The sequence below is a fragment of the Peromyscus maniculatus genome, chromosome 23, assembly GCF_049852395.1.
Source record: "Peromyscus maniculatus bairdii isolate BWxNUB_F1_BW_parent chromosome 23, HU_Pman_BW_mat_3.1, whole genome shotgun sequence".
Classification (NCBI taxonomy): Eukaryota; Metazoa; Chordata; class Mammalia; order Rodentia; family Cricetidae; genus Peromyscus; species Peromyscus maniculatus.
Window position 1 is genome coordinate 49,229,043 of NC_134874.1, and position 15,903 is coordinate 49,244,945.

The following is a 15,903-nucleotide window of genomic DNA, read 5'->3' on the forward strand; positions in this document are numbered from 1 at the left end:
GCTGTACTCAAAGATTAGTACTACAGCTACAAGGCCTTAAAATGGTTAGATTCAGATATCACTGCCAACAGCTTTAAAAATGTCTCTCCTTACTCAAGGTCTATTCAAGCTTAAGAATCTATGCCTCCTTGTGCTTGCTAACTTCATTAAGCCATGACTAACTGGGAAACTTATATATTCAGGTTTAACAAATGTGTGTGTGTGTGTGTCTGTGTGTGTCTGTGTGTGTGTGTGTGTGTGTGTGTGTGTGTGTGTGTACTTTCAAAGTTAATTTAAATACATTTAACAGATTTTGTTTCCCCAGTCCTCAAACACCTGTAGAGATCTGAGAATATGGCATTTAATATGATAGAGAGACATATCAGCTCCAGGCAGCATCCTGTATCTTCTCAAAGAAGATAGACAGCTGCAGAAGAACTTCCACCTGGAAGCTTATGGCAAGGCCAGCCATGCAGAAAAATGCTAAGATCCTGTCCAGACTGTGAATAAGAGGAGCAACGGGGATCAACTGTGCTCTCTACCAAGACATGTAGGATGGCCTCCCCAAATTTCTATTTCACAAAAAAAATCTATCAGATCTTCTGGGCTTATCAGCTGAACCAGTGCTGCCTTTGAGGCCTCTGTACCCCAGTAACCACAGAGAGACTTGGGATTGCTGCCTAAGGTAGCTGGAAAGCTGTCTCACTTCTTAAATTTATCCTTCTCAGATCTGACGATGTTTGATGACTAGAGTATCAGTTTAACAGCCCCAACCAGCCCCAATCCAAAGACTTCAAGCACCTTGATAGTTCATTAATAAGTTTCCTGTTCCCATGAGATCCTCTTCTATCATGGTATCTTCCTCCCTGCCCTCCCACTCTGTCCCTGTTCCAGCTTGACCCTCCCTTTTTCCTATGCTCTCATCCCCCATTCCTCGCCCTCTGCCACCACCACCCAACACCCAGTCTGCTCATCCACTTCTCCTTTGCTGGGTCATCCATGTGTCCCTCCTAGGGTCTTTACCTGTTACCTAGCCTCTCTGGAGTTGTGGGTTGTAGTCTGGCCATCCCTTCCCTCACATCTAGTATCCACTTATGAGTGAGTACATACTATGTTTGTCCTTCTGAGTCTGGGTTACCTCACTCAAGATGATATTTTCTAGTAACATCCATTTGTCTGTAAATTTTGTTATATCATTGTTTTTTACTGCTGAGTAGTACTCCATTGTGTGTATGTGCCACATTTTCTTTATCCATTCTTCAGTTGAGGGGCATCTAGGTTGTTTCCAGGTTCTGGCTATTATGAATAATGCTGAAAATAACATAGTGAAGAGGAAGGGTGCTGGGGAGGCTCTCAGGAATCCACAGGGATGACCCCACTTTGGTCTGCTGGCAGTGGTCCAGCGGGTGCCTGGACTGGTCTACTCTGGTGACCGGCATAGCAAATAACCTAGCTGTCATCACAGAGCCTTTGTCCAGTGAATGATGGAGGTAGATGCAGAGATCCATGGCCAGGTACCAGGCTGTGCTCTGGGAATCAAATTGATGAGAGAGGAGAGATTCTGCAGGCAAGGGACATTGAGATTATGATGGGAGGACGTGCAGAGATGACTGGCCACACTAGTGGAAGCCAATGAACTGTGGACTTGTGGCTGTGGAGCCCCCATGAGACTAGACTAGGCCCTCTGGATACAGAAGACAGTTGTTTGGCTCGAACTGGGAATTCGATGCTTGTGGTGTGTTGCCTTGCACAGCCTTCATGCAGTGGGAAGGGGCTTGGACCTGCCTAGGCTCAGTGTGCCAGGCTCTACTGACTCCCCATGGGAGACCTCGATTTTGGGTATGTGGGGATGCAGGGTGGCTTGGGAAAGAAGGCTGGAGGGTGGGAGAAGGTAGGAGAGGGGAATCTGTGGATGGTATGTGGAGTGAGTAGAAAATTTCTTAATAAAGAAAAATAAAAAAGTAAAAAAAAAAACCCAAAGGGGGAAAAAAGACTTCCTGTTAAAATTACAGACAAGTATACTTTATTCACAGACTTCATTGTACAAGTTTCAGGTATAACTCCAGAGGTTCAAAGTTTTAATATTGATAAAAGCAGTTTTGATAAACTGATACAGCATTGATTTGAATACTACAAATGATTCTTAAGATTTTTACCCCATTTGCTGTGATGTAAATCTATTCCAGATGTCTTACAGATATTTACAGGTTCCTGGGGAAAGTTCTGCCACTGTATCGAGAAATCTGGTCTGATGAAAACTAACAATCTCCAGAGCCCATTTCTGACCCCGCCTGTTTTTCTAGAATATTTTGCAGATTTGCTGTTCCCACCTGACCTCCAGAGAAACAGCAGATGCCATGGTTTCTATACTCCTGATTTGGCCTGCCATTTCCCCCCAAGCTCCTGAAATACCACTGCTGCAACCTGCCTCCTCAGCTCCCTCAAGGAACATATGTACCTGAAATCTCCCACCATGCATGACTCCTGGTTCCCCATCCCCACCTCACCCCTTGTCAGCTTGAAGCAGTCTCAGGAATTCAGCACCCTTGTTCCCCCACTTGCTTCCATAACTCACATGTTTTATATAATAATCAAAATGGAGGAATGTTAATATTCTAACCTGCCCCTTAAAATCCTGCCCCTTGGCACCGCCCTGTGTCCTGATGTAAAAGCCTCATTTTAAGGAAAAACCTTCCCCTTCCTCTCTCTCCCTTCCCCACCATGAGGTGTTCACACTTCTGTTTTTCCTCTCTTCTCTCCTCTTTCTCCTTTCCCTATCTTTCTCTCTATCTTTCTAATAAACTCTTTCTGTGCAGATGCAGTGCCTCGGTTGTGAATGAATGTCCACTGCCACTGACACCGCCATGACCACATGGCACGTCTCGCCCACCACCCAAAGCTGCATCTGCCCAGTATGCCAGCATGTTTTCTCTCACATGTGGGACACGCTGGCCTGGCCAGCTGGGGTCCCCTACATGACATACCCTAACAGTTTCAGAGAAGAATTTTAGTATGTTGCCTAGAAATTGTACTTGTGATATTTTGTTGAAGAATGTGGCTGGTTTTTGCCCTTGTCAGAAGAGTCTACATGAGGCTAAAGAGAAGAGTTTTGGATTAATTCTATTGGCAGAGGAAATCTCAAAACAGCCTAGGGTAGACTCTGTTGTTTGGTTATTAGTGGAAATTCTAATGAAGGTTTATAATGAAAATGAGTAAGCTGAGCAAATAAAAATACAAAATGCACAGATTGAGAAAGGGGTACCACGAAGTGGAACAGAGCTAAATCCTGTATTCAAGGAGATACACAGATTAAGAAATGGAATAAAGGGAGTGGTGACCTCAGGGTAAGATCCCACCCAGCTAAATTTCCAACTTGTGAAAAAAGAATTAAAGAAAAGCTTAGAGCTGCATGTGGTGGTGCATGCCTTTAAGCCCAGCACTTGGAAGGTAGAGAATTGTGGCTCTCTGAGTTTGAGGCCAGCCTGGTCTACAGAGCAAGTTCAAGGACAGCCAAACTTAGGCAGTAAAGGTAACAACCAAAAACAGAAAGCTGGTGGAGATGTAATTTAAGTGCCATGTTCAGCCCCAGCAAGCAGCAGAACTTGGCAGCTTCAGCCACATGGTTCCAGCTTTAGAGTTAAGGATGGAAGAAACAGGTTATGGAATTATCTCCACACCTAAGCTGCTGAGGCCAGGCACATGTCAAGAGTGTTCCTGAATGGAGGCATAGAGAAGCCATTGCATGAAGCTGTGAAGGTGAAGCCTGGATTGCCTTGGAGACCGCAAGATGTTATAGATGCCAGAGTCATGAGATACCTGCCGAGGAAAACTGCTAAGGGAATGGAACCAGCCCAAGAGAAAGAAGTCATTGAAATCAACAAAGCTGAAAGGAACTGGAAATGTGGAGAATGTTTCAACACCAGACATGGAAATGCAGAGTTTGGAATTTGCTCAGGGGCTTCTGGTCTTGCTTTGGTCCAATATTTCTTCAGTATGCCCCCTTCCCTACATTTTGGAATAGTCATGTATATCCTATGTCATTATATGTTGAAAGTATGTGATCTGCTTTTTGATTTTGATTTTTACAGGGGGATTGAAAGAGTCTCAGGAGAGACTTTGGAATTTGGACTTTGAAACAAGTTTAAGACTGTTATAGACTGTGGGAAGTTTTAAAGTTGGAATAAATGCATTTTTGCATTATGGTATGGCTACATGCCATTGGGGGCCAGGGAGTAGAATGTGGTGGTTTGAAAGAAAATGGCCTCCAAAGGGAATGGCACTATTAGGAGGTATGGCTTTTTGGAGTAGGTGTGGCCTTGTTAGAGAAACTATGTCAGTGTAAAGGAGGTCATTGAGGTCTCCTTTACTCAAACTTCACTTAATGTGACACACATTCCACTTCCTTATGATCAAGATGTAGCCAGCACCATTTCTGCCTACACACCTCCATGCTCCCCACCATGATGATAATGGACTACTAAAACTCTGAAACTATAAATTGCCACCTCAATTAAATGTTTTCCTTTATAAGAGTTGCCATTGTCATGATGGCCCTTCATAGCAATTAAAACCCTAAGATAACTATAATTCTCATCTCCACAACTGGTCATGTGATCTTAGCTGGTATTTATCACTATATTCTTCTACTACCAAGTCTGTCTTTCCTCCAACCTTGGCTGGCACCTCAGCAGGTCTTGGCTCTTTTCCTGTAGGAATGTGATCCACACCTCTGTGCCTTTTGTCACCTTGCCTGGACTAGGCTGTTGCAGTTTCTCACTGACAAATTGACACCCACCCTAAAGGATCTCCTGCACTCCAGTCACAATCTTTCTTATGTCCATTGTGGAGAAGCAATCCAATTTCCCCATGGTAATCAGGATTAATCACTCCTCCTAACTGTTTTTTCTTTTTTAGCCTGCTCAAGGAGCAAGCTATTGCTGTGACAGGCCTAACTATGCTTCCTATGGGCAGGATGTGAACTTTGTGGCTTTGGATTAGAAATGCAATTAAATGCTTTAAGCAGGACTTAATGGGCCATCCTAATAGAAGCATGGAAGATAGTGGTGCTGAGAGCAATGTAGATTATGATGGCCTGGCTCAAGAAGTTTCAGAGGAGAAGAATATTATTAGTAAATGGCCTAGAGACCATTCTTGTGATATTTTGAAAAAGAATGTGGCAGCTTTCTGCCCTTGTCCAAAAAAAGTCTAGGCTTAGCCTTTAATTTATTCAAGAGTTCTAGATTAATAGCATTGGCAGAGGAGATTTCAAGACAGCCTAGTATTGACTCTGTTATGTGGTTATTAGTGGTCACTCTTATGCAGATTTATAAGGAAAAGAAACAAGCTAAACAAGGAAAAATAAAAATGTACAGTTTGAGGAGAAAAGAAACACCAGGAAGTATAATGAAGCTAAGTCCTGTGCTCAGGGTAATAAAAAGATTATGGAAAAACTTGGATGTCAAATGGAATAATGGGAGTGGTGACCTCAGGGCAAGAAACCACCCAGATAAGCTTCCAACTTGTGAAAAGTAATTAACGAAAATCTTAAGAAATAAAGGAAACCATAAAAACAGAAATCTGATACAGATGTAATTGAACAACAAGAAGGCCCAGCAAACAACAGAACTGGGTAGGTTAGGCCACATAGTTTTTGCTTTAGAGTCAAGGATATAAGAAAGGGATTATGGATTCTCTCTCCATGACTAAGAAAAGCCACTGAAGCCAGACATGTGTCAAGGAGATCCTTGAATGGCAGTCCAGGGAGGTCATTGTGAAAGTTATGAAAGTTAAACATGTATTTCATTGGAAACACCAAAATGTTAGAGATTCCAGATGAGTGGGATACCTGGCAAGGGAAACTGCTAACTGGGTGTGGAACCAGTCCAAAAGAGAGGAATTTGTTGCTGTCAACAAAGCTTAAAAGAGCTAAGGTTAGAATTAGTTAGTGCTTTATGATATCATTAGTATCAAAATAGAAATTTTAAATTTTGAGATAGTATTTATACATTAAAAGTTTTAAAGAGTCAAAATAAATTTGAGGGGTATAAGATTTGTGACAATAAATCCCTAGATTTTGTTCCTAGATTAGTCCCTAGATTTTGGTTTTCTTCTGTCCCATACCAGACATCTGGCTCTTCTGATATGAGACAGAGACTCTGAATTTTTTTTAACAACATGCTTGGTTTTAGAGAAGGAGAACGCTACACTTCGTTTCCAAAGCCAGCTTTAGTTTTTAATTTAATTGGGACTGCATAAAAACCACCTGTTTAACATGACTGCAGAAACCTGCAAAAACAAACATTTTGAAAGGTTTATAAAACTTTACCCTGTTGAAAGTATAATATACTGTTAGGCCAGATTATTCCTTTTCTTGTTAATTTTGTTGATAGCTCTGCCATTTTTTTTAGATGCTTATTTGTCCAAAGGTCTTTGAATTCCTCAAAATGGATGTTTTTATTTTCCTAGAAAGACAAAAACAGAACCATGCTCTGATCTTAATTATGTGAGTTTTTCTTTTTGACAGGTTGAATCGCCACATTGGTTTATGAATAATCACCTCTCCTCATCAAGAGGTCTCTCCTGTTCAAATCAAATCTTTATTAATTTTGATGGTATCCATAGCTTTTTGTCTCCTCCAGAAACAAAAAGTAAAACCACTTCCTCAGTGTATACAATGTTCCCAAATGACACATTTCCTGATTTCCATTCAGAGCTCAATACATCTTTAAAGTATACAGGATGATTGAATTCAGTAGTTTTTCTATTCTCCAATGTCTTTCCTCAGCTGTCGTTCTTTGCTCGTTAGCATTTAGAAAATTTAAAGTTAGTAAAGCATTATGCAATTTATCTCTGGGGGTCTTTATTACCCCTTTCTGTTCATTAAGCATTTCTTTTAAAGTATGATTAGATCTTTTTGTAACTGCTTGTCCTGTTGGATTGTGTAGTACACCTATAATGTGCTTTACATTGTAATATGCAAAAAACTTTTATTTTACTAGAGACATATCCTGAAGCATTGTCAGTCTTAATTTGTACAGGTATTCTCATGATGGTCATACTTCTAATAGATGTATAATTTTAAAATCAGCTTTTCAGAACCCATAGCAGTAGCCTGTTGAAATCCTGAATATGCATCTATAGTATGGTGTACATATTTTAATTTTCCAAGGATGTAAAATGAAACACATCCATTTGTGAAATTCCATTTCTTTGAGTAACCTTTGGGTTATCTCTTGAAGGTACTAAAGTTTGGTTATACAAGGAACATGTAGGATATTGTCTTATAATTTCCTTGGCTTGTTGCCAAGTGATAGAAAAAATTTTTTTTCAAACCCTTGCTATTGATATAGTGTTTTTTAATGAAATTTTGAGGCTTCTAGCAAATTTCCTACCAATAGTTGACCAATTTCCTCATTACATTGTGCTATAGGGCTTGGTATGGGATCTAATATGTCTTTTATATATAAGGGATGGTTTTTATTTCTGATTATTTCTTATAAATGAACAAAGTCAATTCTTTATCACCTGGAAAAAATTCAGCAGTTTCAATATGTAATATAACTCTTTCTGCATATTGAGAGTCAGTAACTATATTAAGAGGTTCTGAGAAATCTAAAAACATCATGAGAATAGCATATAATTCTGACTTTTGAACAGAGTGATAAGGGATTTGAGCCACTTTATTAAAATGTCCTGATTTATAACCTGCCTTTTGTGATTTGTTTGCATGAGTATAAAATGTAGGGGCTCCAGAAATTGGTGTTCCCCATACAATGTGAGGAAGGATCCAGTTAGTACTCTTTAAGGCAGGGATGTTTGTTTGTTTGTTTGTTTGTTTGTTTGTTTGTTTTGTTTTTCAAGACAGGGTTTCTCTGTGTAGCTTTGAGCCTTTCCTGGAACTCACTTTGTAGCCCAGGCTGGCCTCGAACTCACAGAGATCCACCTGGCTATGCCTCCCAAGTGCTGGGATTAAAGGTGTGTGCCACCACCGCCCGGCTGTTAGTACTCTTTGTAAAGTGCATTTTCTTTCTTTTGGGATATTTGTTGTTAATCTCTCCCAAAAGATTACTGCAAGCTTTTTTGTCAATGTTCATTTTATGCTCATAAAGAGGAAATGTCACCATTATTAAAAGGTACTACAATTTCTGCTGGGTCTAATCCTGCTAATTGATGAAGTCTCAATTTTTCTTTTAGAATCAATTCAAAAACCTTTTCTTCATATGTCTTTAATTCTTCACTCTGTGTATTAAATATGTCCATTCTAAGATATTACCTTCTCTCTGCATTAAAACCCTTATAGGGGAATGCATAGAAGGTAAAATAACCCAAATGCAAGCAAGTTCTAGATCCAAACAATCCACATGTGCATTCTGTAATTTCTTTCATACCAAAGCCAATTCCCTCTCAGCTTCAGCTGAGACTATTTAAGTCCTTGTCATCTTATAAGTTTTGAAACAAATTACTCAGTTCTTGAGTTGTTAATTCAACTGTGGGCCATAGCCAGTTAATGTCTCCTAGCAATTTCTGAAATTCATTAATAGTCCACAATTGATCTCTCCTGATTTGTACCTTTTGGTGTTGAATTCTTTGTAAACTTAAATTATATCCTAGGTAATGAATAGAATCTCTTCTTTGTATTTTTTCAGGAGCAATTTGTAATCACCAACAAGGCAAAATTTTCTTTACTTCTTCAAACATTCTTTCTAAAGTATCTACATTTGAATCAGCAAATATGATATCTTCCATATAATGGTAAATTATAGATTGAAGGAATTGTACACGAATCATTTCCAGTGACTGTCATACAAAATATCAGCACAGGGTGGAACTTTTTAATGTCCTTTGTAGGAGAACTTTCCATTGATATCTCTTAACAGGCTGAGAATTATTATAAGTAAACACTGTGAAGTCAAATTTTTCTCTGTCCTTTTTCTTGTAAAGGTATGATGAAGAAACAGTCTTTTAAATCAATAACTACAATAGACCATCCTTTAGGTAATAGAGAAGGCAGGAGAATTCCAAGCTATAAAGAGTCCATTGGCTGAATTACTTTATTTATGGCTCTTAAATCTGTTATTAATCTCCATTTTCCAGATTTCTTTTTCATAACAAATACATAAGAATTTTAAGAAATGTTTGATTCCTGAATATATTGAGCTTTTAGATGCTTCTGTACCAGCTGTTCTAAGGCTTGTAATTTTTCTGATGTCAAAGGCATTGTTCCACCCAGATAGGTTTGTCAGTTAACCATTTTAAAGGTAGGGATATTGGTACCTCTGAAAGATCAACAGCTGTTATGCCCTGTTTTTTGTACAACCTGAATGATCAGTAATTGTTATTTATAACACCTTTTAATATTTTCCCCAAAAATATATGTTAATTTATGGATTAATTCTGAGATTGGAGGAATGTTATTCTGGGTATTCCATTGCAGTAACAAATCACGACACCATAAATTCCTTCCCATATTAGCCACATATGGCTTCAATTTTTCTCTCTGTCCTTCTGGACCTATACATTCAACCCATCTCCTGTTTTGAGATAAAGTTCTAATCCCTAAAAGCTGAATATTCACCTCCTGAAGAAGCCAATTTGGATGCCAAGATTCTTGTGCAATTATCATTACATCTGCCTCTGTGTCTACAAAACCTTCAATTACGTTGTCATTTATTCATATTTTTAGCTTTGGTCTTTGATCATTTATAAAAATTTGCCAAAGTATTTGCTTTAGGGTTTCTCCTGAAATTTTTGTTTTATCTTCTAAAGATGTTCTATCATCCAGAGCAGTATGAATTTTTACTAATAGGCATTAGATCTTTTAATTCCCCTTGGGAAGAGTTTCCCCCATGGTGACAGGAAATGACTGAACCAAATTGGACATGGTGGCCTGCAACGCCCCCCCCCCAAAGGTGTTTCCCAGTGGTAAAGGGTTGCCTTGCCACTCTCTTTTTGACCAGCATTCATTGGTCCAATGAATGATGCAGCCTTTGCTGCATCTTCTGCATACTCCAGAAGGTTGGGGCCTTCTGTGTGAGTTATTATCTCTAGAAGAAACATTGTTTCTAGGAATGCCCTGTCTACTAAAATTCCTTTTTAAACCAACTTGTTTGCCACAATTAAAACATTTGACAATTTGATTTTTCCTTAAGTTGTTGGAAATCACCTCTTCTATCCAAGTATTTTCATGGTTATGAGACTCAATAATGGCTGTGTGTAGGATCCATTGGTCTATGAGTGAAGATCTTGTCTTTAAAGGTCAAATTAACCTTCTGCATTGTGAATTAGCATCTTCAAATGCCAAAGATGCAATTAATATTTGTCTAACTTTTGGATCTGATATCTCTCTATTCACAGCTGAAGTCAAACTTTGCAAAAATTCAGTGAAGGCTTATTTTGGGCCTTATATAACTTTAGTAAATGGCTCAATCCTCTTTCCTAATTCTTGAATCTTGTTCCAGGCACTTAAGGCTGCTGCATCATAGGGACAAGGTGTGATCATCAAATGTAGCATGACTATCGATATCAGCATAATGGCCCTCACCAAGGATTTGATCTTGGGAAATCTGATAACCTCTAACCCTACCTTGATATTTGAGGGCCTTAGCTTCCTTTCTCAACCAACTGTTCCACTCTAAGAGCCATATTCCAATACTGCTGACTTTAAATCTCTCCAGTCTTTTAGAATAGTTTTGTTCTGAGTGGATCTTGTATTCAACATCTGCCTCATATAAGATGAATGCATACCATAGGAAACTATTGCTTCCTTAAATCTCTTTAAATATGACATTTCTATAGGATCCCATTTAGCTTCTGTATGGATCTGGGGATAACTGTCATCTGGTGGTCTTTCTTGAATGGTAACTTGATAAATCAAGATTGTTTTTTTAATAAACTTGGGCCACTCCTCTTGAAGTCTGTAAGATTATGGTCAGGTTGGTTCTCCTCTGAATTTTTCTGTCTGTATCTGAATACTTTTATTATCTGTTTTAATAATTTTTTCTAAGGCTAGTAATTTATCACTAGTGGCCTTTTCTAAGGCTTGTATATTTTGAATAGTAAACTTTTCTAAGTTTTGATAGTATCAGTCACCTTTTCAATCTCTTCATCAGTATTTCTAAAGCTTTTTATCTTGCCAGTCAAGATTGTATTATTCTCATTAGTTACCATTTGTAAGGCTTGCACATTATCAGTAGTAGCCCTTTCTAAGGCTTGTATCTTTTGACTAGTAAGTTTTTCTAAGGTTTGCATATTATCAGTCACCTTCTTGTTCTCTTCATCAGTAAATATTTCTAAAGCCTTCATCTTGTTAGTCAAAACTGTATTATTCTCCTTAGTAACTATTTGTAAGTCTTGCATATCATCAGTAGTAGTGTTTTCTAAGTCCTGTGTCTTTACAGTATATCTCTCATATTTGGCACAGTTATTAAACCATTTTTAAGGATTAATATGAATTGCCAGACTGATAACAATTATGATCAAAATTTTATCAATCCCAGCTAAGTTGTTTATCTCCTCAATTAGTTTTTCTACCATCCCGTCCATAGTAGCAGTCCTAATTCCCTGTATTGTGGTATTCCCAATAATTGACCTGGGAAAAGTTTTAAGATTGTCCTTTCCCCTTATTTTTTTTACCTTATTTATTTATTTAATAGCCTGGTTTATAGTTTAAAAGTTTTTTTATATGTTATTTTATTTTTTATAATTTTTTATTTTAAAAAATTTCCTTTCCTTTTTTGTTCCCCCTCCCTCCTCTTCTGCTCCCCCCTACTCCCCCTCTCCCACCCCCATCCCCTCCTCATAGAGAGTAAGGCCTCCCTTGGGTAGTCAACACAGGCTGGCATACCAAGTTGGGGCCAGACCTAGCCCCTCCCCCCTGCATCAAGGCTGAGTAAGGCATCGCACCATAGGGAATGGGCTCTTAAAAGCCAGTTTGTGTACCCAGGATAAGTCCTGGTCCCATTACCAGGGGACCCACAAACACATCAAGCCACACAACTTTCACCCTCATTCAGAGGGCCTAGTTCAGTCCCATGCAGGCTCCCCAGCTGTCAGTCTGGAGTCTATGAGCTCCCACTAGCTTGGGTCATCAATCTCTTTAGTTTTCTCCATCATGATCTTGACCTCCCCTTGCTCCTGAAATCCCTCCTCCCTCTCTTCAACTGAACTTCAGAATCTTGGCCATTACTTGGCTGTGGGTCTCCTCATCTGCTTCCATAAGTCCCTGGATGTGAGTTCTATGATGACAATTAGGGTAGACACCAATCTCAGTGCAGGAGAAGGCTCGTTCAAGCACCAGCTTCACCACTGCTATGAGTTTTATCTGGGGACAATCTTGTGAGTTCCTGGGGGTTTTCCTATCTGCAGATTTCTCCCCATCCCCTTAATGGTACTTTCTGTCAAGGTATCTCTTCCATTGCTCTCCCTCCCTGTCTCTCACCCAACTCAACCATCTCAAGCCTTCACATTCCCACTTCCCACCCCCTTCTCTCAATTCCCCACTCCCAGTTTACCCAGGAGATCTTAACCCTTTCCCCTCCCTGGGGCGATCCATGTGTGTTTCTCTTAGTGTCCTCTTCTTTACCTAGCTTCTCTGGGGTTGTAGATTGTAGCCTGATTATCCTCTGTTTTGCATCTAATATTCACTTATGAGTGAATACATACCATATTTGTCTTTCTGGGTTTGGGTTACCTCACTCAGGATGATTTTTTCTAGTTCCATCCATTTGCCAACAAATTTCATGATGACATTGTTTTTTACCACTGCATAATATCCATTGTATAAATGTAGCACATTTTCCGTATCCATTCTTCAGTTGAAGAGCATCTAGGTTGTTTCCAGGTTCTGACTATTACAAATAATACTGCTATGAACAGTTAAGCAAATGTCCTTGTGGTGTGGTTGAGCATTATTTGAGTATATGCCCAATAGTGGTATTGCTGCATCTTGAGGTAGGTTGATTCCCAATTTTCTGAGATACTGCCATACTGATTTCCAGAGTGACTGTACAAGATTGCATTCTGACCAGCAGTGGATGAGTGTTCCCCTTGCTCCACATCCTCTCCAGCATAAGCTGTCTTCAGTGTTTTTGGTCTTAGCCATTGTGACAGATGTAAGATGGTATCTCAGAGTCGTTTTGATTTGCATTTCCCTGATGGCTAAGGATGTTAAACATCTCCTTAAATGTCTTTTGGCCATATAAGATTCTTCTGTTGAGAATTCTCTGTTTAGCTCCGTAGCCCATTTTTAATTAGATTATTTGATATTTTGATATCTAGTTTCCTGAGTTCTTTATATATTTTGGAGATCAGCCATCTGTCAGATGTGGGATTGGTGACAATCTTTTCCCATTCTGAAGGCTGCCTTTTGTCTTATTGACAGTGTCCTTCACCTTACAGAAGCCTCTTAGTTTCAGGAGGTCCCATTTGTTAATTGTTACTCTCAGTGTTTGTGCTACTGGTATTATATTTAGGAAGTGATCTCTTGTGCCAATGCATTCAAGACTACTTCCTACTTTCTCTTCTATCAGGTTCAGTGTAACTACATTTATGTTGAGTTCTTTGATTCACTTTGACTTGAGTTTTGTGCATGGTGACAGCTATGGATCTATTTGCATTTTACATGTAGATATCCAGATATGCCAGCACCATTTGTTGAAGATGCTTTCTTTTTTCCATTGTATAATTTTGGTTTCTTTGTCAAAAATCAAGTGTTCATAGGTGTGTGCATTAATGTCAGGGTCTTCGATATTATTCCATTGATCAACATGTCTGTTTTTATGCCAATACCAAGATGTGTGTTTTTATTATAGCTCTATAGTAGAGTTTGAAGTCAGTGATGGTGATGCCTCCAGAAATTTCTTTATTGTATAGGATTGTTTTGGCTATCCTGTTTTTTGTTGTTTCTTTTCCATATGAAGTTGAGTATTGTTCTTTCCATGTCTGTGAAGAACTGTGTTGGGATTTTGATGGGGATTGCATTGAATGTGTAGATTGCTTTTGGTAAAATTGCCCTTTTTACTTTTTTTTTTTTTTTTGAGACAGGGTTTCTCTGTGTAGCCTTGTGCCTTTCCTGGAACTCACTCTGCAGCCCAGGCCGGCCTCAAACTCACAGAGATCTGCCTGCCTCTGCCTCCCGAGTGCTGGGATTAAAGGCGTGCACCACCACCGTCTGGCACCCTTTTTACTATGTTGATCCTACTTATCCAAGAACATGGGAGATCTTTCCATTTTCTGATATCTACTTCAATTTCTTTCTTCAAAGACTTAAAGTTCTTGTCATACAGGTCTTGTTTGTTTATTTACTCATTTCTTATTTATTTGTTTGTTTGTTTGCCTGGTTTACCCTTTAAAAGTTTTAAAGTGGCTTACCATAGTTCCAATCATCAAGAATTGTTGTAGATGCAGTGATGTTGTTGGACCAGCAGGTGGAGCCGATGATCCGATGGCAGGGTCCTGAGAAGGTATTCATATGTAGTGACGATATTTGACCAGCAGGTGGAGGAGGTGCAACACCAAAGCAGCTCAGGGTCAGTAAGCTGAGCTGAGGCTCAAAGTGTCTGGACCAAACTCTGTCCCAGTGCTTGGGTGGAACAGAGGCTGTATGGCGAGGTGGCATATGGGAACTGAACTTGTTTCAGTGCTTGTATGTGGCAAGCAGAACTGTTTCAGAAGGACACCCGGTGGTTCTCAGTGCCCAGACCACAGAAAGGTCAGAGAAGCAGAACAGCCAGCCATTAGTTCTTACCTCTACGAAATCCTCAGACTAAAGAGAGTGAGTTCCTGTTTCCTCACACTTTATATACCCTTCTCTGCCCTACCATATTACTTCCTGGGATTAAAGGCATGTGTGCTTCCCAAGCAAAGGCATGAGATCTCAAGTACTGGGATTAAAGGCATGTGCCACCACTACCTGGCTCTGTTTCCTATGCTGGATCAATCTCATGTAGCCCAGTGTGGCCTTGAACTCACAGAGATCCAGATGGATCTCTGCCTCCTGAGTGATAGCATTTAAGGTGCTCTCACTATTTAAGGTGGCACACTTGCCACCACTGCCTGACTTCTATGTCTAATCTAGTGACTGACTCTGTCCTCTGACATTCAGGCAAGTTTATTACGGTGCACAATATATCACCACAAGACTTGCCCGAACGCTTTGGTTATTTGTCTTCACTCTGTACCAACTTCATAAGATATTGCATCTTTTTTAGCTGCACCCTTTTCTGAAGGACATGCAGTTTACTAATCCTGCTGGAGAACAAGTGAATTTGGATGAGAAAATGAAATTGAATGCAGACCATGACATTCTCAACTACTGGAACTTTCCAGAAGGTCTCGGACTTAAGGTGAAAGTTGGAAAGTTTTCCCCATATGGCCCACTTGGTCAACAATTATCTTTATCTGAGGACATGATAGAATGGGCCACAGGAATTACAGAGGTGAGTTAGGTATAATTTTAACACTATGAACTACACATAATAAAACAAATCTTGCTCGGGAATCCCCTAACCAAATGCTATCTTCAATGGACACCCTCTTGCAAAGGAAATAGTAATTTCTTCAAATGAAGTCTCACTTCAGAGCAGGCTCCATTCTCAGGAAACTCAGTGTTACTTTTGTAGAACTTTTATACTATATTTCTTTGTTTGGGCACTTTTTGTCTTATTGGTCTTTTGCTTTATGTGTGTGTGTTTCTTGGGTTGTTTTGTTTTGTTTGCTTGTTTTTTAAGCAGAGAGAAAGAAAGGGCATGGAGTTATATCTTAGATGATCTTATAATAAAAAAGTCAGAGCTGAAAGATCAGAGAAGCAGAACAGCCAACCACTAGTTCTTACCTCTACAAAATCCTCAGACTAAAGAGAGTGAGTTCCTGTTTCCTCATGCCTTACATACCTTTCTCTGCCCTGCTGTATTACTTCCTGGGATTAAA

General features: G+C 39.5%; 1 protein-coding gene across 1 annotated transcript in view; it reads left to right on the forward strand.

Moving 5' to 3' along the window:
* Positions 1 to 15,903, forward strand: part of LOC102908378 (vomeronasal type-2 receptor 116-like) — a 71,231-nt gene that overhangs the window by 41,763 nt on the left and 13,565 nt on the right. The window contains exon 4 of the mRNA XM_076560109.1: positions 15,186 to 15,413. Coding sequence (XP_076416224.1) covers positions 15,186 to 15,413 — 228 coding nt within the window. The remainder of the gene's footprint in view (positions 1 to 15,185; positions 15,414 to 15,903) is intronic.